Consider the following 24,518-nt stretch of genomic DNA (forward strand, 5'->3'; position numbering starts at 1 on the left):
CAATGCAAAGCGTCGGATGCGGTGGTGTAAAGCACGCCGCCACTGGACTCTAGAGCAGTGGAGACGCGTTCTCTGGAGTGACGAATCGCGCTTCTCCATCTGGCAATCTGATGGACGGGTCTGGGTTTGGCGGTTGCCAGGAGAACGGTACTTGTCTGACTGCATTGTGCCAAGTGTAAAGTTTGGTGGAGGGGGGATTATGGTGTGGGGTTGTTTTTCAGGAGCTGGGCTTGGCCCCTTAGTTCCAGTGAAAGGAACTCTGAATGCTTCAGCATACCAAGACATTTTGGACAATTCCATGCTCCCAACTTTGTGGGAACAGTTTGGAGCTGGCCCCTTCCTCTTCCAACATGACTGTGCACCAGTGCACAAAGCAAGGTCCATAAAGACATGGATGACAGAGTCTGGTGTGGATGAACTTGACTGGCCTGCACAGAGTCCTGACCTCAACCCGATAGAACACCTTTGGGATGAATTAGAGCGGAGACTGAGAGCCAGGCCTTCTCGTCCAACATCAGTGTGCGACCTCACAAATGCGCTTCTGGAAGAATGGTCAAAAATTCCCATAAACACACTCCTAAACCTTGTGGACAGCCTTCCCAGAAGAGTTGAAGCTGTTCTAGCTGCAAAGGGTGGACCGACGTCATATTGAACCCTATGGATTAGGAACGGGATGTCACTTAAGCTCATATGTGAGTCAAGGCAGGTGAGCAAATACTTTTGGCAATATAGTGTATGTAAGTGGTGTTTTTCCACTGTAAAGTTTACTTAAATAAAACACTAATGAAATGCTTGGATTATTGCTCCAACTTAATATTCTGGTCATAGTTAAGTAGCCAAGAATAAAACAGATTAACTAACAAATTATGTTCAATCAGAAACATTTGTTTTCCAATGCATGACAGAGTAAACCATGCAATGTTTAACCTTTGACCTTTTTTCACTCATCCTGCAATTTGAACATTTTATAGATGCAAAATGTAGCATCGGCAAGTGTCCTTAGAAATTACTGGGAGAGACTGTTTCTTCACTTTATTATGTTTTTTATTATAATAAGTTAGCAATTTCCATAATAAAAAAGTGATTGCACCTTCTTTGTTTTTTCCAGCTTAACTGAAAACACAGATTGCGAGGAGGATGCAATAAGAGAAGCAGTAAACGTGAGTAAGTGCATATGTGCCTTCATAAAGTGAACACGCTGAGTGGTCTACCAGACGCACACAAGAAGGTGGGCAGTCTGACCTCAGAAACAGTAGCACAAGAGAGTGAGGGGGAGGAACATTTAATCATTAAAAGTTTAACCTTCCTATTTAGTTCAGTTACAATAAAAAACACACATAGGCACATTTTGTTCATTTAGAAAAGTAGTCTCTCATCTTGTGTTGGACACGTCCGTTTAAATTACATCTAATTGTACTAAATCAGTGGATTTATTCACCACTTTGACTGCTTTTTAGTAATTGAAAGAGGGAATTTATCACTCCCCTGATGATCCACGAAAGAGGCTATGAAAATGTAAACAAACTGGGAGAGCTGTGCTGAAAGATCGCTACACGAAATGTGTGCGAGAATGTGCAGCACACATATCACAAGTTGAAAACAGATAAAGAGAAGAAAAAAAAAAATTCGGCACACTGGAGCCGCACCGGCAGAGTCGTCTGACAGCTGTCGCGACTAGATCCGGGGGGTGAGCGAGGGAGAGGAAGGAAGAGAGAGAAATGACAGAGATGAGGAGCATCCTGTTAGAAAAGAAAGAGTGAAGTGATTCAAGATAGAAGGAAGGGGGGAAGAAAATTAGCATCGAGTGTAATAATTAAAGAGCACCAGTGACAAACCATAAGTTAAATAAAAAAAAAAAACAATATTCTTTAAAAGCTCAATGTGTAGTCATTTTATTCCAGTTAAATAAATGTTTCATTGATATTTTCACTTGTTTAAGTTTGAAATCATAAGAAAATTAGAGATGCACCGATCCAGTTTTTTCCAATCCAATCCGATACCTTGGTTCAGTATTGTGTTTGATCGCCACGTGCCTGTATGATGCCTGGGCATGCTCCTGATGCGGTGGCAGATGGTCTTCTGAGGGATCTCCTCCCAGACTTGAACTAAAGCATCCACCAAGTGCTAGACAGTCTGTGGTGACGTTGGTTGATGGATCGAGAAATAATGTCCCAAATATGCTCAATTGGATTCAGGTGTGGGGAATTGGCGGCCCATATCTTCAATGCCTTCATCTTGCAGGAACTGCTGACACACTCCAGCCACAGGAGGTCTAGCATTATCCTGAATTAGGAGGAACCGCACCAGCATATGTGCTGTGTTTGAATCCAGTAGCTGCATCATCCAAGGGACAGATTCATCAACAGATTACATCATAGCACGGGACCGAAACCATTTCGGATTTGCAGGCTCCTTTTGTATGGGACAGACATATCCATACATTTGGAAGGACAGGACTACTGTATCGTCCATGGCCTATGGTGTCCTGTGATGCATTGTGGGGAAAAAAGAGAAATGGCGAGAAACAGCTCTGAATATTGTCAGAGCTGCATAATATAATACAAGTATGTGAATCATTTTGCCTTAAATCAAGGAAAATAGTTCATTTAAATGGTTAGTGAGTCTTTGGTTTATTGAAAGGTTCTATGGGTTTAGCTGACATTTAAGCACAGATCTATATATCGCTGCAGTGTGGGGACCGGGCAGATGTAGGGCGTCCCGAACGGTGTTGGGCTGTGAGGACAAACCCCATCTGCGGATGTCTGCCCTCATACCATCCTCATGGAGTCCGTTTCTAATTAATTTAATTCTCATTCATTCTATTCAATTTGCACAACAGCTTGTAAGATTGATCGTCAATCAGTATTTCTTTCTAAGTGGACAGTATGATTTCACAGAAGTTTGATTTGATTAAAGCTATATTGTGTTGTTTACGTTTTCCCTTTATTTTTCCCGGCAGTGTTTAATATTACCATGCGAGTGAAGGCTTTAGCCTTGACATAAGCATTTTTTAAAAAGGTAAATGAACAGATATAAAGTATTTTATATATTTACAGTTAACAGTTCTGTGTAAAGTACGCTGGAATGGATCTTTGATATATAATATCAAATCAACAATATCCAATCCAGGTATCAGATTGGTGCATCTTTTAAAAAAAAAAAAAGAAAGAAAAACACCAATCAGATATTTCCTCACTTGTATTTCCTTTAAGGGATCAATCAGTTATCCAGCTAATAAAGGTTCCTATCTGAAATAAACTTCCAGATCTTGTTTAAGAGCTGTAACTATATAACTATGTTTAAAGACATTCGCGTATGGCTTTAAATCACTTTGGTACAGATATAGAACAAACTAATCTTTTGAAATATCGACATTCTAATGAATGCTGGTATTAGCATTTTCTTCACTGACTAATTGCACAGAATCCAAAATACAATTACTAAATATAACATGCATGTTTTTTTAAACATAATTTCCCACAAATTTCAGCAAAAAATTGAACACGTATTTACTTTTTTCCAAAAGATTGGTCCTTAGTTTTAAAACCAAATTTCTTAAATATAAGGGGTGTAAGAAGAAAAAAATATGCCCAATATTTTCGTATTTCATTAGACAGATTTTACGGCTTCAAAATATAGCCAAATATTTCTTTAAAAAAGTTGACAAGCAAACATCCGTTTCATCGCCTTACTTTTAGATATTTCTTTAATCTCAAACTGCTGGTTGATCACTGTCCAAGTGCCTATTCATATTTAGCTGCTTTGCACCAGCTGCAGGAAAGCAACAACAGAATCTTGTGAGGTTTTCCAGAACTTTATCATAAAAATCTAAATATATTTTCTCTGTTAATGTACTGGGGTAAACTGTTCGTATAATTTTAAGTACGTTATCTTTTTTGTTGTTTTTGTTTTGGTCTTATAAAGTTTGCAGCTATACATGTTTCATTATGTAGACTGGAGTCAAAATTGGCTGCTCCTCTCACAATTATCTCATGATTTCTGAGGCTTTAAGCTTTAATTTTTAGGCTTAAATAACTCTCAAGGGCAGTTCACATGCTCCAAATACCATGCTCCATTCATGATGTGCAGGAAAATCCTCCTGAAGCACTTGGAAAGTTTAATGTATTATGCATATTTAAACCCACCCCCACTTGAGTCAGAGACCGTTATGTAATACCAAGGTGTTCAGTCTTTCCATTTCTCTGTTCAGAAGTACAATGATGCCACAGGGTTCAAAAGTAAATGGAAAAGCTTCTTAATATTGGAAACAATTAGGAGAAAAGTATATGTCTAATATTATTTAGAGGTAAGAAAGGTGGAAATGATAAATAAGAGATTAAGACAGACTTCTCAGTGTGTTGTACATGCTTATTTATGAATACATCATTTCCACCAAATTCTTATTCCTTTTTTTAATCCCTTCAAACATTACTAATCCAACAAAAATCATCTAAGCTCATAGGGTGAACTGAGGGTCAAGGCGGTAGAGAAGTTAAGCAGAGTTACTATAACTGGTACTGTCTAGAACTTTCATAGCAGTCTTAAACTCATGATGGATGTGAATACTAACCAAGCTATATTTCTGAACCAATATGACAAAACTTGCAACAAATGCTTTACTGTGTTAAACTGTGTTAAATTCGATTTTTGATCATCTTTAATAATCTATGTAAACATTTCTGTTTTGAACTTGAATTTAATGTGGATCTGGTTAATTCAATCTTAGAAGATTTGGAAGCTGGAGGTTTTATAAACACAGGCCATGATCATATCAGCAGAGGGGCTTTTAATTTGCTCTGCATGAAAAGGTAGGGTGTATAACGTAGCCCTGCCTTACTGCAACACGGCTGGTAGATCGGCTGCAATCAGTTCACATTTGGGGTTAATCGATATCTATTGAGTTCAACTTATGATTTTCATCCAACTATATTCATGGAAAAAATTGTTCACTTTTTTGATTTGATGTTTCTTTATTTCAAAAGAAATTAATTTTAGATCTTACACATTAAGAATAAGAACAAAAAAAGATCCCATATCCAAGCTAGGACTGAACAATATTTCAATTCCAATATATACAGCAGACTAATTATGACTGTTAAACACATTAAAAATGCTTCAGCATACATTGCAGTTTATTAATACAGAATTTGTCGCCATTTGGAATTCAGAGTTTTATTTTTCCGGGTTTATACAGGAATTAGTGCTCTTTTAATGCTCTTAGAAATCATTTTAATGCCATCAACAAGTACCCATGACACTCGTGTGTGTGTATATATATATATATATATATATATATATATATATATAATTATATCGTTTTCCAGCCACTGTTGTTGAAATTTGCATTCTCCAATTCTCTAGCTTTTTCTCCACCTTGAGCTTACGGCTCGAGGTTGAGGTCAACGGCTTTACGATCAACCCGAAGCAGTTCTGCACAAACATATTGCGATACATCTACTGAAATTGTTTTTATAAACTTATTTGTTTTTGTTTTTTTTTTTAAATAAAGCAATTTAATACCACAATAATCACATTTCATGAATTTTAATGCCGATTAAGGCCTTAATTTAAAAAATAATAATTAACTGACTTTTAATGATTTTTAATATATTTGTTTTGTTTTAAAGCAAATATTTCAAAACTGTTATGTTTATGTTTTATGTTTTATAAATATGGCAAAATAGCTGTCATTAGTTTGTACAGACATCTTTTATCTGTATTTCTGGCTGTTTTTCCTGAATCTTTTATTACTTTATATACACTATATTGCCAAAAGTATTTGCTCACCTGCCTTGACTCACATATGAGCTTAAGTGACATCCCGTTCCTAATCCATAGGGTTCAATATGACGTCGGTCCACCCTTTGCAGCTAGAACAGCTTCAACTCTTCTGGGAAGGCTGTCCACAAGGTTTAGGAGTGTGTTTATGGGAATTTTTGACCATTCTTCCAGAAGCGCATTTGTGAGGTCGCACACTGATGTTGGACGAGAAGGCCTGGCTCTCAGTCTCCGCTCTAATTCATCCCAAAGGTGTTCTATCGGGTTGAGGTCAGGACTCTGTGCAGGCCAGTCAAGTTCATCCACACCAGACTCTGTCATCCATGTCTTTATGGACCTTGCTTTGTGCACTGGTGCACAGTCATGTTGGAAGAGGAAGGGGCCAGCTCCAAACTGTTCCCACAGAGTTGGGAGCATGGAATTGTCCAAAATGTCTTGGTATGCTGAAGCATTCAGAGTTCCTTTCACTGGAACTAAGGGGCCAAGCCCAGCTCCTGAAAAACAACCCCACACCATAATCCCCCCTCCACCAAACTTTACACTTGGCACAATGCAGTCAGACAAGTACCGTTCTCCTGGCAACCGCCAAACCCAGACCCGTCCATCAGATTGCCAGATGGAGAAGCGCGATTCGTCACTCCAGAGAACGCGTCTCCACTGCTCTAGAGTCCAGTGGCGGCGTGCTTTACACCACCGCATCCGACGCTTTGCATTGCACTTGGTGATGTATGGCTTGGATGCAGCTGCTCGACCATGGAAACCCATTCCATGAAGCTCTCTGCGCACTGTTCTTGAGCTAATCTGAAGGCCACATGAAGTTTGGAGGTCTGTAGTGATTGACTCTGCAGAAAGTTGGCGACCTCTTCGCACTATGCGCGTCAGCATCCGCTGACCCCGCTCCGTCAGTTTACGTGGCCTACCACTTCGTGGCTGAGTTGCTGTCGTTCCCAAACACTTCCATTTTCTTATAATACAGCTGACAGTTGACTGTGGAATATTTAGGAGCGAGGAAATTTCACGACTGGATTTGTTGCACAGGTGGCATCCTATCACAGTTCCACGCTGGAATTCACTGAGCTCCTGAGAGCGACCCATTCTTTCACAAATGTTTGTAAAAACAGTCTGCATGCCTAGGTGCTTGAATTTATACACCTGTGGCCATGGAAGTGATTGGAACACCTGATTCCAATAATTTGGATGGGTGAGCAAATACTTTTGGCAATATAGTGTATCAATACCAAAATTATGTCTCATCAACTGAAACTCAAATGTATCGTTTTGTCAATATCATCAAGCCCTTATCTCAACTAAACAAGGGATTTCCCTGTATTATATATCGAAATAATATAATATATAATATTATATTATTTCTCGGAGGAGACGTCGTCGTCGTCGCGGTAGACGAAGCGGCCGGCTGGTGAAGCTGAAGTTTTACATGACGCACTGTTGTGCTTTTACTCGATCATCGCAAGGATCATTTCTGGGCCCCTGGGTGACTCGGCGTTTCTTGGATCCCATTGATGCCTGCTTGGTGCCAGTGGTCGGCGTTGAAATCCCTCTACACCGCCGCCCCTGCCTTTCCCGGCTCAACATACGCGGACGGTGTCTCCAAAACCTGAGACCGCTGTGCCGGGTTTCCCGACCTGTCGAAGCCCAGGATCAAGTTCCTGTTAGGATTGGCCTGGTAAACGCCAGGTCGCTTGTGAATAAAACTTTTATTCTTCGGGACTTTTTTAGTCACCAAAATCTGGATTTTCTGTGTGTGACGGAGACGTGGCTGAGTGTTGGTGAGTCCAGTGCCCTATCTGAGCTTTTACCAGCGGATTGTTTTTATTTTAATTCACCACGGGCTTCGGGAAGAGGGGGAGGCACAGCGATTGTTTACAAACAGGATTACAGATGTAAGCAGTGTTTTCTACAGACGTCTTTCCCCAGCTTTGAGTTTACGGCTTTTGAGATGAGACACGTAAACCCAGTTTTCTGTGCTGTCATCTACCGGCCCCCCAAATATAATAAGGATTTTATAAGTGACTTTTCTGATTTTTTATCTGGGATTTTAACTAACTATGAACATGTTCTTATTGTTGGAGACTTCAATATACACGTTTGCTGTCCAAATAAGCCTCTGGTAAAGGATTTTTTAAGCCTTTTGGACTCTTTTAACCTGGTACAGGCCGTATCAGGCCCTACACATGAACATGGACACACACTGGACCTGGTAATTTCCTGCTGTCTGCCTGCGACAAACCTGGAAATCTGTGACGCTATGTTTTCGGATCACCTGCCTGTTTTATTCACTATTACTTTGACACCTACCGCAGTTAAAACTCGCGCTGCTGCTCGGCGCTGTCGGATTATTAACCCCTCCACTGCCACTCATTTCTCTACTGCTTTTCTTCAACTCTGTGAATCATCTGACTTCCTCCACTTTGATACAGAAGAGCTCTGGTCCTGGTTCTATTCTTCCTGTCAAACCATCCTGGACTCGGTTGCTCCATTAAAAACCAGGCACCCCAGGATTAAACCTGAGCCTTGGTTTAATGACAGAACTCGTGCTGCAAGGAAGGAATGTCGTCGTGTTGAACGCAGGTGGAAAAAGGATAAACTGCAGGTTACTCTTCAGATTTTAAAAGACAGTTGGCGTCTCTACCAGAGCACGGTTAAAGAGGCAAAAAGGGAATATTTGGCAAATATCATTGCTTCAAACAGTCATAACCCACGTGTTTTATTTAACACCATTGACTTTGTGCTTAATATTTCTCAGAAGGCCTGTTTGGAAGCTTCTCCTGATGTGTGTGATGATTTTATGCGTTTCTTTATTGAAAAGGTTGGTAGTACCAGGGCTCTTATCACAGCTCCTGACTCTGACCCTTCAATTTCAGTCCCTTGCTCGGCTACTTTCAATCAGTTTGAGCCTGTGACGGTCTCACTGTTAGAGGATGTGGTTCGCCACATTAAGCCATCAGGTTCCCCCCAGGATGCTGTGCCTCCACGACTTTTTAAAGATATTTTACCTAGCATAGGGCAGCCTGTTCTTGCAATTATAAATAGCAGTCTGTCCTCAGGTGTGGTCCCTGCTAGTTTTAAACATGCAGTAGTGCAGCCACTGCTTAAAAAACCTGGCCTTGATCCGACTGTTCTGGCTAATTATCGGCCTATTTCGAAGCTGCCTTTCCTTTCTAAGGTTTTAGAGAAAATTGTGTACTGTCAGCTGACACAGTTTTTAGATGACAATGGCATTCTGGAGGTTTTTCAGTCAGGCTTTAAAACTCTTCATAGTACAGAATCTGCTTTAATAAGAGTTTTTAATGACATTCTTCTTGCATGTGATTCTGGTCACCATGTTGTTCTGATGTTACTTGACCTAACTGCTGCCTTTGATACAGTAGACCACAATATTTTAATATCGCGATTACACCACATTGCTGGTATTGATGGCACTGTTCTTAAATGGTTCAGGTCTTACCTGGAGGAGAGAACTTTTTCAGTGAATATTAGTGGCTTTAAATCATCTGTTGCTTCAATGTCTTATGGTGTCCCACAGGGCTCAATTCTTGGCCCACTGCTTTTCTCCCTTTATATACTGCCTCTGGGTTCTATCCTTAGGAAACATGGGATTTCTTTTCATTGTTACGCTGATGATTGTCAGATTTATTTGCCCATACAGCAGCAGGATGTACATTCAATCAAACATCTCCTGGCATGTCTAGGAGATATTAAAGCTTGGTTGGCCTTGAACTTTTTAAACTTTAATGAAAACAAAACAGACGTGATGGTGTTTGGACCCAGTGGCTCTTGTGAGTCCACCTCTGTTGACCTGGGACCTTTGCAGGTATATTTTAAACCTGTTATTACTGATCTTGGTTTTAAGGTGGACAGTGATTTTAAATTGGACAGCCAAATTAGAGCCGTGGTTAAGTCCAGCTTTTATCATTTAAGGCGATTGGCGTCAGTGAAATCTTTTCTTTCCAGGCAGCATTTTGAAACACTGATCCACGCTTTTGTTTCAACTCGATTGGACTACTGTAATGCACTTTATCTGGGTGTCAGTCAGTCGCTGCTCTCACGTCTGCAGCTAGTACAAAATGCTGCTGCACGACTTTTGACAGGTACTCGAAAGAGAGAGCATGTGACCCCTGTCCTGGCCTCACTTCACTGGCTGCCTGTATATTTTAGGATTCATTTTAAAATTCTTATGTTTGTTTTTAAATCAGTGCATAATCTTGCCCCAGCTTACCTCTCCGAGCTTCTTCATCCCTACGTACCCCATCGGTCTCTCAGGTCAGCAAATCAGCTGCTCTTGGAGGAACCGAGAACAAAAAGGAAGCTCAGAGGGGACAGGGCTTTCTCTGTTATGGGCCCCAAATTATGGAATAACTTACCTTTGCAGGTCAGAGAGGCCCCTTCTTTGCCCATTTTTAAAGCTCGTCTTAAAACCCATCTATTTTACTTGGCTTTCAACACCAGTGGGATCTAGTTTTAAATTGTATGTTTTTTTGCTTTTAAACTGTTTTTAAATTATTTTTATTATGTTGTGTTCTTAAACTGTACAGCACTTTGTATCAACTGTGGTTGTTTTAAAGTGCTTTATAAATAAAGCTGGTATGGTATGGTATGGTATATATATATATATATATATATATATATATATATATATATATATATATATATATATATATATATATATATATATATATATATATATATATATATATATACACAAATACATTTTATTTTTATTCAAAGACTACAAAGAACATTGCCTTATAGACAAAGTTGACTAAAAAGTAATTATGGCTTGCCCAAGAAATTGGCCATTTAAATAAAAAAGTAATAATAATCCATAAAATTACAAAAATCCTCAGTTCAAACTATTGGGCTGATCTTACTTTCATTACGAAAATTCTACACTTAACAGATTAGCCTGTACCGACGACTAATTCATCATGATTAAAAGATTTGGCCAAAATATTTTCAAGTAATTAAATATATCAAAGAATCAGTAACTAGAATTTAAAAACCCTAAAACATGACATTTGACAAAAAAAGTTATTGAAGGCAGTAATAAACCAAAACTGTACGAAATTAATACAATTTACATTTAAAAGGAAAAAACTTCAAATTTTTTTTTTTTTTTTTTTAGAACACTTCAGGCAGTTTCAGTTTCAACTGGTTCCAATACATTAAAGTTTGGACTTTAATGGATTTAATTTTTTTTAAGCAAGTTTATTTGTATAAAATATACTATTTAATTAGAATTGGTCAACAAGAAAACAGTCAACAAATTTAAGAATCTTTAACTCTTATTTAAATAAGAATGCTCAATCACCTCTTTAGCAATAGGACCATTCTACAGAGATTTTTAAAAAGTGTTTAAAACTGATGTATGTGAAACCTTTACACCGCTACAAGTGAAAACTGTTATTGTCTAAATATCCTCAATGATGTCATCACTTGTTCTCGCTCTTGTGGGACGAGTCAATTTTAAACTCTAGAGGAAGGACAGCAGATTTAGTTTATATACAGTCCAATTGTGTAACAATAAGTATTCCAGCTTTCCGTTAGCTAACAGGTGAGTAAATCTGTGGTATCACAACTATTACTACAGCAGCGACTAGACGGCGTATGTGAGCTACTAATGGTATCCTGACCTTTGGGTTACATTCTAACCTGACTATTTTCCATTGAGTTGAGCAGAAGGAAAAAAAAAAAAAAAAACATTTCTGAGGACAAATGAGTACAACACTTTAGCTAAGTGTAAAAGACCATTAGTGCAGTAAAATACATTCTATTGATGACTGTTGATTGTTTCTAAAATACTTTAAAGCCTTAAGACATTGACTTTCCAGGGGAAAAAATGCTTTCAGAAGCAGTCTTAAACGAAAGTATTCAGACTCTGTGCTATTTCAGATTTGAAAAGACTTCCTGTCTGCAGTCTTTTATAAAGTCTTACTACGGTAGATGGAGCAATAGAGGAAAATGATAAGAATCAACTTATCAGAGATCATAGGACCATTTATACCCTAATGTAAAATACAAACATTTTCCATACCAATACAAGAGCTGTGTGAGTCCTAAATGGGTGTAACTAACCTCTGCAGCACGTGTGGTCAATTCCAATATACTTTAGCGCTGCAGACTAAACAGAGCTGGAGGAAGTTTGGGTACAATCCTAGGTAGAGCACTACAAAAATCAAACCACAAAACAATGACCCGAAATGGTACAGCCAAGATGAAGCGAAGCATGCAGTATCCTGTTAAACACATGAAAGCTCAGCATTTCGTTTTTTGGGAAACAGCCGTGCACACAGCAGTAAATTATTTACTCATAGCACACAAACAGAGGACTCATCTGAGTCATTAGCTGCAAATAAGATGGAACCTCTTAGAGAAAAACCTTCAACATTCATAGAAACAGACAAGCAGATCTGACTCTAGATTCTAGGTACTTCAATTTGTTGCATTTAAAATAAGGCAAAAGAGCAAACAGAAGAAATTAGGCCCCGTCCACACGAAGTCAAAACGAACACGAAACGCTGATATTTTCCAAAACGTTTGCCGTAAAGACGGAGACGTAAAATAAATGTGAGCGTCCACACGAATGCATGAAAACGCTGCAAAATGTATGCCAGGCCTGTAAGTGGCGCTGTGGTGCCAAAGCAAAAATAAGCGACGAAATGTTGGGCATGGCACTAATATTTATACATGGTTGCCCTGCGGGTCCATTTTCATGGTTAAGTCAAATTCAGGTGCTGAACTATGTCGTCGATATTGCTCTGTTCTTCCTGGAGATATTCCAGAAGAAGAAGATTCTGTTGTAAGCCCGACAGCAGGGTGAGTAGCATTAGCAGCAACGGCGCCATTGTTGTTGTGATGTGTCGCGCATGCGTGTTTAGAGGCGACGCTATGACGCATGCGTGTAAAAAAAAATATGCGGTTAGAGCGTAAAGATGGAAACGCGAAAACGGCGTTTCGAAATCTTCCCACTCTGAAGGCTGAATAAAAAAAAGATCGTTTACAGACCCTCGAAACCCCGGCTTCGTGTGGATGAGAGGCTGGTTTGGGGAAAAATTTGTGCGTTTAGGCCAGGGTTCGTCTTCGTGTGGACGGGGCCTTAGAGAGGTCAAAGATAGATTGCCATCTATAAAGATTCAGACAAGAAAGCCTGAATAGAAGCACCAAAAAATAACAAGGCAAAAATATAAGCATAAAAGTGCAAACATGAACACACATACAGGTGCTGGTCATAAAATTAGAATATCATGAAAAAGTAGATTGATTTCAGTAATTCCATTTAAAAAGTGAAACTTGTATATTATATTCATACATTACATACAAACTCATATATTTCAGATGTTTATTTTGTTTAATTTTGATGATTACAAATGACAACAAATGAAAATCTCAAATTCATCATATCAGAAAATTAGAATATTACTGAAGACCAATAAAAACAAAGGATTTATAGAAATGTTGGCCAACTGAAAAGTATGAACATGAAAAGTATGAGCATGTACAGCACTCAGTATTTAGTTGGGCCTCCTTTGGCCTGTATTACTGCAGCAATGCGGCGTGGCATGGAGTCGATCAGTCTGTGGCACTGCTCAGGTGTTATGATAGCCCAGGTTGCTCTAATAGTGGCTTTTAGCTCTTCTGAATTGTTGGGTCTGGTGTATTGCATCTTCTTCTTCACAATACCCCATAGATTTTCTATGGGGTTAAGGTCAGGAGAGTTTGCTGGCCAATTAAGAACAGGGATACCATGGTCCTTCAACCAGGTACTGGTAGCTTTGGCACTGTGTGCAGGTGCCAAGTCCTGTTGGAAAATGAAATCTGCATCTCCAAAAAGTTGGTCAGCTGCAGGAAGCATGAAGTGCTCTAAAACTTCCTGGTATGTGGCTGCGTTGACCCTGGACCTCAGAAAACACAATGGACCAACACCAGCAGATGACATGGCACCCCAAACCATCACTGACTGTGGAAACTTTAAACTGGACTTCAAGCAACGTGGATGAAGTGCCTCTCTTCTTTTCCTCCAGACTCTGGGACCTTGATTTCCAAAGGAAATGCAAAATTTACTTTCATCAGAGAACATGACTTTGGACCACTCACCAGCAGTCCAGTCCTGTTTCTCTTTAGCCCAGGCAAGACGCTTCTGATGCTGTCTGTGGTTCAAGAGTGGCTTGACACAAGGAATGCGACAGCAGAAACCCATGTCTTTCATACGTCTGTGTGTGGTGGTTCTTGAAGCACTCACTCCAGCTGCAGTCCACTCTTTGTGAATCTCCCCCACATTTTTGAATGGGTTTTGTTTCACAATCCTCTCCAGGGTGCGGTTATCTCTCTTGCTTGTACACTTTTTTCGACCACATCTTTTCCTTCCCTTCGCCTCTCTATTAATGTGCTTGGACACTGAGCTCTGTGAACAGCCAGCCTCTTTAGCGATGACCTTTTGTGTCTTGCCCTCCTTGTGCAAGGTGTCGATGGTCGTCTTTTGGACAACTGTCAAGTCAGCAGTCTTCCCCATGATTGTGTAGCCTATAGAACTAGACTGAAAGACCATTTAAAGGCTTTTGCAGGTGGTTTGAGTTAATTAGCTGATTAGAGTGTGGCACCAGGGGCCATCAATTTTGAACCTTTTCACAATATTCTAATTTTCTGATATGATGAATTTGAGATTTTCATTTGTTGTCATTTGTAATCATCAAAATTAAACAAAATAAACATCTGAAATATATGAGTTTGTATGTAATGTATGAATATAATATACAAGTTTCACTTTTTAAATGGAATTACTGAAATCAATCTACTTTTTCATGATATTCTAATTTTATGACCAGCACCTGTACTCTCACACTTTCCTTTAAAAAAGGGCCATGATTTGGTAACTTAACAGACAGGCAAAGGCACAACTTTCCCTGATTGTACAGTCAGCAGAGCTTAACAGTTCCCATTAATGGACCAACGCCTGGCGTAAACTGGACTTTCAGCTGGAACATGTTCAAACCATTTAGTTAATATACCACAGCATGGTTATTTAATAGTGCATAGATGAATAATGAAACTGAGCTAAAGTTTAACCTTCAAAATGTATTTTTTAAGGTCAGCAGGAACCTAGCACAGATTCAGTTTAATGTGTGATTAAACAAAACCGTTAAACAACCGACTAGTAGAACGTGTCTGCCCAACACAATCAACCACTGAGGAGGAAAAACTTATGCAGAAATTGCAGAGACTAAATGTGAGATTAAATGTGTAATTTAGTCTGGCCCCGGTGAATTTGACATCGGAAGATTGTTGATGAGAACAACCCGTTGTCTTTCAAACCATGTCTGTGCCTATTGGCCAACGCTCTGACCAATGAGCGCAACTGACTGTGACGTAGTAAACGCTACAGAAAGCTGGTGGGGGAGTGTAAACAAACGGCCTGTCAGTAAAACGGCGAATATGTCCTTCGTAAAGATGAATGAGCGTAGAGCCTCTTCCTGCTCACGTTTCAAAGAAAACGCAAAGTCTAATCCTTCCAAAACTGATTCCAAGGCTGAGTCAAATGAGAACTCTTCAATAGTTGTTGCCATCTTCCTTGTTGTGCTTTCTCCAGCGTCACGCAACTTTGTCGTCACGCCCTCAAAACTCTGCCCGCTTTGCATCCAGTAATTCGAAACACATCTCCCCGTTGTGATTGGCCAGCCAGTTCTAGGGCCTGGGGCACTGATCGAGGCTAGACCACTCGCAGGTAAAAATTATTCTGGCCACTGGTGGGTGGGGCTAGTTTACTAGGCTAGTTTGGGTCGGGTTCCCAAAGAAAACGTGTAGGTGCTTTGATTCTAAATCTGAGATCTTTTTCACAAAGCAGTTTTAACAAACTGTGTTAAATCCTTGATTCTAAATTAATCTAACCTAAGGTCAGAAACTCTCAGTTTTCAGTTTTACAATGGCTAGCTACTTAGCTTAATCAACTCCGAGTGGGTTCCCTTGAAGTTAAGCATGTGCGTAACAACCATGAAAAGCCATCATAAGTCCAGATTTAACAAGTAAAAAAAGGCAAGAGGAAGTCTAACTATTTCACATAATTTGAACTATAGATTTTAATGCAGGATTTAAAAAAAAAAATGTTTTAAAGACAACAGCTGCAAAGGAGAGGGAGACGGCGTAGAACAAGATTGCCGCTCAAGTTAATGCGCAGGTTTAGAAGAGTCTGGTATGGCAAGGTTTTTTCTTTTTTCTTTTTAATGCTCTGCTCTCTGTTGTCCACTTGTCGATAACTAAAATGGGATTCAAAAATCTCATTTCTATCCAAAACTGCAACACTCCATTTCGTAGAAATGTTTGCACATTCTAACTGGCCATTTTGTAAGTTTGTGGCCATTTTAATAGTTTGACAAAATATGTATTTTAGGCATTAGAAATACATATTCAGTCAGCTAATAAATGTCAAATTGTCGTGTCTTAGTTATAACCATGATAACATTACAGGGGAAACCTAGTTTACTGCTCGAATGGTGGTGTATCATTGTATTTGAATACAAGGGATTATATCACTTTATATATTCATGCTTTTGGAATTTTAACTCAAAGTTGTCAGACCACAGGAACCCAATTCATCTAGAGCTCACTTACAGCCATTTTAGCCACAACCAAACATGATACAGCCTAAGTGATGCTGTGACAAGCAGCCACATTGATTTGCTTTCTTATTCAACAGTGAATTCTCTCATTTCCCATTTGTGTCAAACTAATATTTATGTTAGATTATTTGTGACTAAATTGTACCGCAACAAGAGGTTGTACAGTCCAGATTCTCTTGCACAACACTAGATGCACATGGTGAGTTGGAACTTGTACAGAGGGGATCTGAATTATAAAATCTGACTTTAAAATCCAATTGTTGAGAAAAGCTAGCTGCTGGACAGCAAAGCAATATTAAAAGGCATTCTGTAAATAGCAATAAGACATTGTGTCTACTTCTGTATGAAATCTAAACATGTCTACTGGTTCTTAACCTCTGTGGTTCTATTCTTGTTACATCCATCCTTAACAGTTTAACAACGAAATGGCTTAGCTAGGCACCAGCTAGCAATCCCTTGTATACGCCATAACCAACTGTTGTGCAACGGTGGTGGTAGCATCATGCCGTTTGCTGGTATTGGTAGCACCCAATCCCACAAAAAGCATAGACCAATGGAGGAGGTGGGTTATATTAGCACGTTAGTTGGAAATGTGCATTTATCAAGGGAATAAATAAAGCAGTCTAACATTAGGTTAGACTTTTACCAAAAGTTTTACATTAACCACAAAAAAAAAATTGTGAATAATGATTAACAGCCTACTCAGTGTCAACAATTTAACAAAATACAAACTTTACCAGTTCTTTTATGAAGAGTGGTGGGAAATAATTAGCAACAAATGTGACAGAGGTCTGTTGCTGGCTACAAACACGTGATTATGTTTCATCTTATTGAGGAGCATTTAACCAGACATTTGGTGGATTAATTGTATTTACATTTGAGCCTTTTAGTATTATTTACATTTGCTGCTGACTGTTAAAAAGCTGAAAATTAATTCAAACCTGTGCACACAACTCGTTGTTAAAGGGAGCAATCCAAGAAGCATAGTTAAACGCTATGCTTGAAAACAGTGACGTGCGGTGAGGTTCATAGCTGGTGAGGCACTGACGTCATCAGAATCAGATTTGCAAATAGATGCATAGATTGACAGCAGTTTACAGGTTATGTTTCACTTCTGCATCCTTACACATACAAACTGTAGCTCACAAAACACACATTTCCTTAAAAAACAAAACAAAATAAATGTTATTACTGTCTTACCTTTACTTATAAATGAATAGAAGTCCTCCTTATCTTCCTTCAGTTTTAAAAGTCTCTCTGTCTCAATGGCGATCACTGCCAGGGAAGAAAGCCTTCCTTGATCCGTCCTGTTCCTGCCTTATGTTTTCAGTCTCTTGAGCACCCCCTGCCATGAGGCAAGAGAACTGCCTGCCTCACCTCGAACTTGTTCTCTGCCGTTTATAATCGCTCATTACACGAAACACGTTACACAAACACAGTTGGTGACAAAAAGCTCTGTACATTATATACATAAGCCAAATTATTAGAAATAAGTTCACATATTACATTTGTTTAAACCATTTTATTGACGCCGTACAGCAACATGCTCTCTCCGCTTTGCAGCCAGCGCAGAGCCAGGGGTTGCGCAATCCAAGGTGAGGCAGAGCTCGCTGCTGCCTCACCGGCATCGCTTCCAAGCATTTGAATGGGAAAATAAGAAAATTCAGCGATTTTGAACAAATAAAAATCGAAATTGGTGAAGCTACATGAAAAATGAATATTTTTTAGTACAAACCACCGGATGAATATAACAATTTAAATTACTTTATGATTATATATTTTCTTTCTTTCCATGATGGCTGGTGAGGCACTGCCTCACCTGCCTCCCCTGACCGCACGTCACTGCTTGAAAACAATAATTCAAATTAAAATAGCATCCCAGTTGCTGCTTTGACTATTTTTCAGGAGAATTCACAACAATAGCATCCAAAAATCCTTTAAATAAGAGGTGAAGAAGTTTTTCCTACTCTCTATATTACTCAACCAGCATCCTCTATGCTTGTTGGCTCCATGACCGTCTTTTTGTGTAATTTATCTATGATCGTTTCAGAAGCAAACTGTGTTTTGAGATGGCTCAGCACAGCATGCTAACATTACATCCTGTGGAACATAAACTTTGCATTTGAGTAACAACACTGTATTTGCTGTCTATTTGGAGCCTAGAACAACCTAGAAAAACAGCCGCATGCTGATGAGTTTCCGACGAGCGGACAACTACTGAGGCAGTGGTCATTTCTGATGCTTTCTCTGCCCCACTGAGAATGAGGCAGCTGTACCAAAGGAAGCGCTTTCATTTTAATCTCCAACTTCCTGACCTTTGCCCCCTTCAACGCTCAAACTCACGGATCAGTTTGTATCCATATAATAATAGGAGGAACATAGACATAGGACGACTTTGACAGGGGATGAAAAATGTACATGTTGATTTCCTTGCCTCCTAGAGTGGAACACGCTCAGGGAGCAGGAAGAATGCCGAGATGAGTCTTCCAGTCAGTCCCTGCTTACGCTTTGCCAACAGGAGTCTAACGGGGAGAATGGATCGCACGGATATCCTTACTGCTCAGTGTTGCCAAGAAGTGCGAGTTTTTAAGAAGCGAGAGATGTTTTCATTTATTTTACTTCTCACGTCGTTCTTTTTTAAAAGACCCATGGCTTTCTTCTTTGAGTTTGAAAAAATAGTGATCCAAACAAATAATCGACTTATTGTTAATTATATATATATTTTTTTTTTTTATTTATTTATTTATTTATTTTTAGATTTAAAAAAACAACAACGTTAGCATTTGGCAATTACACTGAGCACAGAGATATATCACAGTTGCCTTTAACATTTTTGACAACTACTGGTAATAAGTCTTACAGTATATCAAAGCAACATACCTTTTTTTTTTTCTTCAGATTATATTTTTAATTTACTCTGTTAATTGGGAATTATAATATTAAATGGGCCCAATAACTTGTGCAGGACATTCAGTATTATCTTTTTCTCACTGGCACTTCATGATTGATATAAAAGCTACCCTATTACTGTCAGAAAACTGGCTCAAACTTCCTTTACAAGGTATCAACTAAAGGCTAGAATGCAAGCAGGACCACCAGCATAAGCAATGTTTCACATTCATCACTAAAAAAGCTGAATTTGTTTAATACAATGATCAAACCTGAGGGCAAAACCAAATAACGTTGGGGGGAAATAACAATCACCGAGCAGCATAAACCATAATCCTTTAATTACTTTTGTCCAGACAAACTGTTCTTTCAGACAAAGGGAAAAACCCCACACAATGCAATTAAAGACCACCACACAGACTGTGTATTTATTCTTAACATTTCATTCCAGTCCAGTTTTACACAGACATCTGAAATCACATTTGGCCACAACTAAATCCCAATCTGCAAAGCTTGCGACACAAGCAGCAACATAAATCAAGACGTCAATTCACTGGTCTGCAAGAGCAGAAATTTGGGTCATTGTAAATGATGTGTATACCACTTTGAAGGGCTTTATGATCAGGAAAGGCTCTCTGAGGTTTCACATTCTTGGCATTCCGCTGAAGACCACTGCAGCACATTTAAAACTATCGTCCATATGGAGAGAAAAAGAGACCCCAGGCAGACCAGAAAGAATGAGAACTGCATGTATTTTTCTCAGGAGCAGTTTTCCTTAATAATATTACTTTCTAGATGAAAGACATTTTAGTCTACTCACAGGTATGGCACGCTAAAGCAAAAATATGCAGCAGGATTCTAGCCTTAAACTATTGATTGAAGACAAATTACAGATGGGAAACACATTCTTTTTTTTTACTTCAAAAGATTTATATTAAAACAACGGAAACCGAGGGTGCAATTTTTGCTCCAACTGTTTGATTGTTTCAACACCTACTGACGGTTTCTGTTTAAATACCTGTGGAAATCCTCAAACGAACTAACCTGTTTTATCAAAGATTACTCATTTATCCCCTTCGCACTCTTATTTGGGGGGAAAGTGTTAGTTTTGTTCTAACAAAACAACGTCATCTTACATGAAATTTGTATTTTAATCAGTCAACTAGTTTGCCATTGTTTTAGCCTTCCATTGTTGTTAAAGCTGCAGTCTGTAACATTGAGAAGAGAGCAGACTTCGACTGAAAATTTGAAGAAAAACAGGTTTCACGTCACTCCCCCACCCTCTCTGCTTCACTCATGCCCCACCTCCAAGCTCCACCCCTCTCACAGCATCTGCGCGGCTACCGCATGCGACCAGAAGGGGGGAGGGGGCGGGATTCAGCGTGTGTGAGCTGTGATTGACACTCCATCAGACGCTCCTCTGGCTGTGATTGGTTGTTTTGACTCGTCCCGAATTATTCTTTCCAGATTGAAATACAGGCAGTAGGCGGTACCAATTGAAGCAGTTTTTTTCACAGGTTACATATCACATATACTGCTGTCTGGGCATAGGGACAGTTTTAGCCAATATGACAAAAAAGTGATTTTTAAAAACTTACAGACTTCAGCTTTAATAAAAGAAAAATGAATAAAAAATTAACTATTCCGAATTAAAAAGTTTCCTTGTTTAAACTGGGAAAGTTTGACATTTGTCCTATTGCTATTAAATTTATTGTTCGTAGCTTAAAAAAAATAGATCAAAGTTGGTATAAATCATTATATGCGGTATAAGAATTTTGTTTAATTTCTTAGTACTGTGACAACCCCATTGTTTACGTGTCATAAATCTACTTATTTGATAAGTTAGCACTTTTTTCCTAGCCCAGACAGGGACATGGCTAGAAAGCTTTCACAAAAACAGGAAATAATCTAAAGCGACATAAATTAACAAGAACATTGGCACTTTAAAAGTACAGAAGAGGATTAGAGCCACAGAAAAAATTAAAAAAGTTAACTGATTTTTAAATTTTATTTCAGTATAATATGAGAATTCTGACTTTTTTTCTTCATAAATCTGACCTTTTTCCTCAAAATTGTGACTATTTCCCCTCACAATTCTGACCTAAAATCTCACATTTTTGACTTTTTTCTCAGAATTTTGACTTTAATCTCAGAATTTTGACTTTAATCTCAGAATTTTGACTTTAATCTCAGAATTTTGAATTTAATCTCAGAATTTTGAATTTAATCTCAGAATTTTGACTGAATTCTGACAGCTAACAAACATGTCAGCATCACGCCATAGCCATGTCTGTTTTAAAGACTAAACTAGCTCTCTTGTTTTAATCACCTTCTGTTCTTCCATTAATTAAATGGTATCACTGGGGATCCCTCAGACGGGTAAAAAGTCACCTAATTCCGTCATTTTCCACCGATGTGTTACTGGCCCTCCCAAACAAGTCACATCTTTGTCAGTGAAGCTGAGTGCTCGCACATCTCTTCCTTCATGGTGCCCATCTACATTAAGATCCAAAATTCTGAGAAATAAAGTCAGAATCCTTAGAAAAAAAGTCAGAATCCTGAGAAAAAAAGTCAGAATCCTGAGAAAAAAAGTCAGACTTCTGAGATTAAAGTCAGACTTCTGAGATTAAAGTCAGACTTCTGAGATTAAAGTCAGACTTCTGAGATTACTTCTGAGATTAAAGTCAGACTTCTGAGATTAAAGTCAAACTTCTGAGATTAAATTCAAAATTCTGAGATTAAAGTCAAAATTCTGAGATTAAAGTCAGACTTCTAACCTTTTTCCCATATTAAACTGAAATAATATTTAAAAATCAGTTAACTTTTTAATTTTTTTCAGTGGCCCTTATCCTCCTCCGTATACAAGTGGTAGGTATAAGTTAGTGGGTCCTTTTTTGTTTTGGCTTTTGTTTTTTTGAAAACCCAAGAAAGTCCACAGAGCGGCTTGTAGTTTCTGGATTGTTTATTGAATTAAAGTGCCCTCCAAAGATAAAATCAAAGTATACTGAGGAGGAAAAAAGGGGATTGAGCAGAGATATGTCCTTTATAGATCATCTTCTTAAATGCAGGTTTGTTTCTTTTCTATTCTAACCAGTTCTTGTTTAAGTAAATATAGATTTTTTTTTTTTTTTTTGCCCTGCGTTAACTATTTAAATCCATCTAAATAAGAAATGTAGCCGCTCGTCCTGACCAGGATTCCCTGGCATTAAATGTTGTACTTTAATGACACACACAGATCTGGTTAAATGGAAGAAACATATTTTTGCTGCAACATCTAAAAGGTTTAAAACAACGCTACGCCAAGCAAATATATTCCTAAAAGTATTGCAAAAAACAATTCTCATTGCACAGCTGAAATGCATTTGCGCTTAAAAAAGCATAAATGATGATAAAGATAAAATAATTGAATATTAATCATTAATTTTGTGGTTATGTCACTAAATAGCAGCTTATTCCAAGCTAATGTTTGCTAACAAGGCAGGCTCATAAACAGCACTCACTATACTGCTTTTAAACCTCATTCCCTTAAGGATAACGTTACTGGTTGTGTTACGATATTCCAAATGTATAAAATGTGTTTATGATCATATTTTCCACTATATTTTAGATTTTCACAGCCAGTAGACGTTAGTAAGAACTGCTAGCATCCAAGCTAATAGTTTGCTAGCATAACTAAGCGGTGTAAGAAGGGGGGTTTAAATTCTGCTTACCTGTCAACCGCAGCTTTACTGGGCCATTTCTCCTAACTCCTTGGTTCGACATTCCCTTTCGATATTCCACTTCAATGAAGGTTAACAACAAGTGTCTGATTCACGCGTTAGCGTGTGGCTTTATCCAAAAAAAAAGGTATCTCCCAAAAACGATCCCTGGGCTAGCTCGGGGTTAGCTTCCTGTAGTATCACCATAGCAAATCACGCTGACTGTGCAAGCAACAAAATGCTCTCACAATCAGACCCCTGTGAATAAACATGCTAAGGGAACCCATTTTAGCACGAAAATAGAGGCGTAATATTTAGAAGAAACACAAGAAGCTACATGCCCATCTGCGGGTCATATAAAGAGGAGTGACCCAGATTAGGTGAGCGGTTAGTCCTCCATCCGGACAGACGTCTGTGCTGCCCGAGCGGCTCAAACTGAAGTTGGAGATGTCTGTAAAGGTAGCGCCGCTGCAGGCATACAGCATAAAGGCAGACTATATCCGGTAAGGTTAGAGGAGTTCACCCACCGAATGCGCTTCTACACAGTTTGTTACGGCCGCTGCGAACTTTCACGGTGCATTCAAGTTAACTCTGACTTTGGATTATCTATGAATGTAAACCTGGATACAGCAGTTGTTTTTCTGTTTTGTTCTTTTTCTATTTATTGTATCTAACACTTAATATATAAAAACTATCTGAATGTTTTATTAAGCTAGTTAGATTTCTCAAAAAAGCAATAAAAATAAATAAACAAAAAACAAAAATACTGATTGATAAGGCACTGAAATTAAACTAAAAGACAAACAGGTTTCAGCAATTAAAAAAAAAAATGAAAAAATCTGAGGGTGGCCCTATTTTTTTAATATTTCCTCTATTTCTGGAGGGCAAAAATATTAAACCTACAAATTCCACATGTCCAACTATGATTTTAAATGTATTTTTTAAATGGTTTAGCTTTGTTTCTGCCATTATGTTTTTATCTTTTGTATGGTGACCTTGAGTGTCCAGTAAGGTGCATTTGAAATAAAAAATTTTATTATTGTTATTATTGCGAAATTATTGGCATAAAAAAAAACCTTAATGTTTAAGAATCAAAATTTAAGATTTGCTTTTATCATATTATTCAACAGTTAACCGTCCTAATTATGACTGATATGTGTGCTTTGTTGTTCCACATACCTCGAAGAAGTTTTAAAATTTCAAGCACAACACAAAGAGTTAAAAAGAACATAAACTTGAAATTTAGAAATATGGGTTCACTCCCATTCTGATATGTGCCATTTATGGATCTCTTTGCTTGCTTCAAATGTTGTGACTCAATCTGCATCAAGCTTGTAAAAGGCATACTATTATCCTCCAGGCTTTCTTACAAATAATTTCAAGGTATTGTAATAACCTACTTATGTACAGAAAGTAATAAAACAGACTTTCCCAATTTATCTTTTAAAAAGATTAAGAATTTTAGTATTTTAACATAAAGCAGAAAAGTTTTTTGAATTTTTACGGAATAAAGCAGAAAAAAACA

At 38.3% G+C, this 24,518-nt stretch overlaps 1 protein-coding gene across 2 annotated transcripts in view; it reads right to left on the reverse strand.

The window, feature by feature from the left end:
* LOC119784453 (E3 ubiquitin-protein ligase SMURF2-like) overlaps positions 1–23,467 on the reverse strand; it is a 98,747-nt gene extending 75,280 nt beyond the window's left edge. The window contains exon 1 of one of the 2 annotated variants that reach the window (XM_038286505.1): positions 23,006–23,467. In XM_038286505.1, the coding sequence (XP_038142433.1) occupies positions 23,006–23,057 (52 nt within the window). In that variant the 5' untranslated portion in view covers positions 23,058–23,467. The remainder of the gene's footprint in view (positions 1–23,005) is intronic. The other variant, XM_038286504.1, reaches the window with a different exon arrangement.
* Between the last annotated feature and the right edge of the window lie 1,051 nt (positions 23,468–24,518).

The sequence above is a fragment of the Cyprinodon tularosa genome, unplaced genomic scaffold, assembly GCF_016077235.1.
Source record: "Cyprinodon tularosa strain WSP-4 unplaced genomic scaffold, ASM1607723v1 ctg226, whole genome shotgun sequence".
NCBI lineage: Eukaryota > Metazoa > Chordata > Actinopteri > Cyprinodontiformes > Cyprinodontidae > Cyprinodon > Cyprinodon tularosa.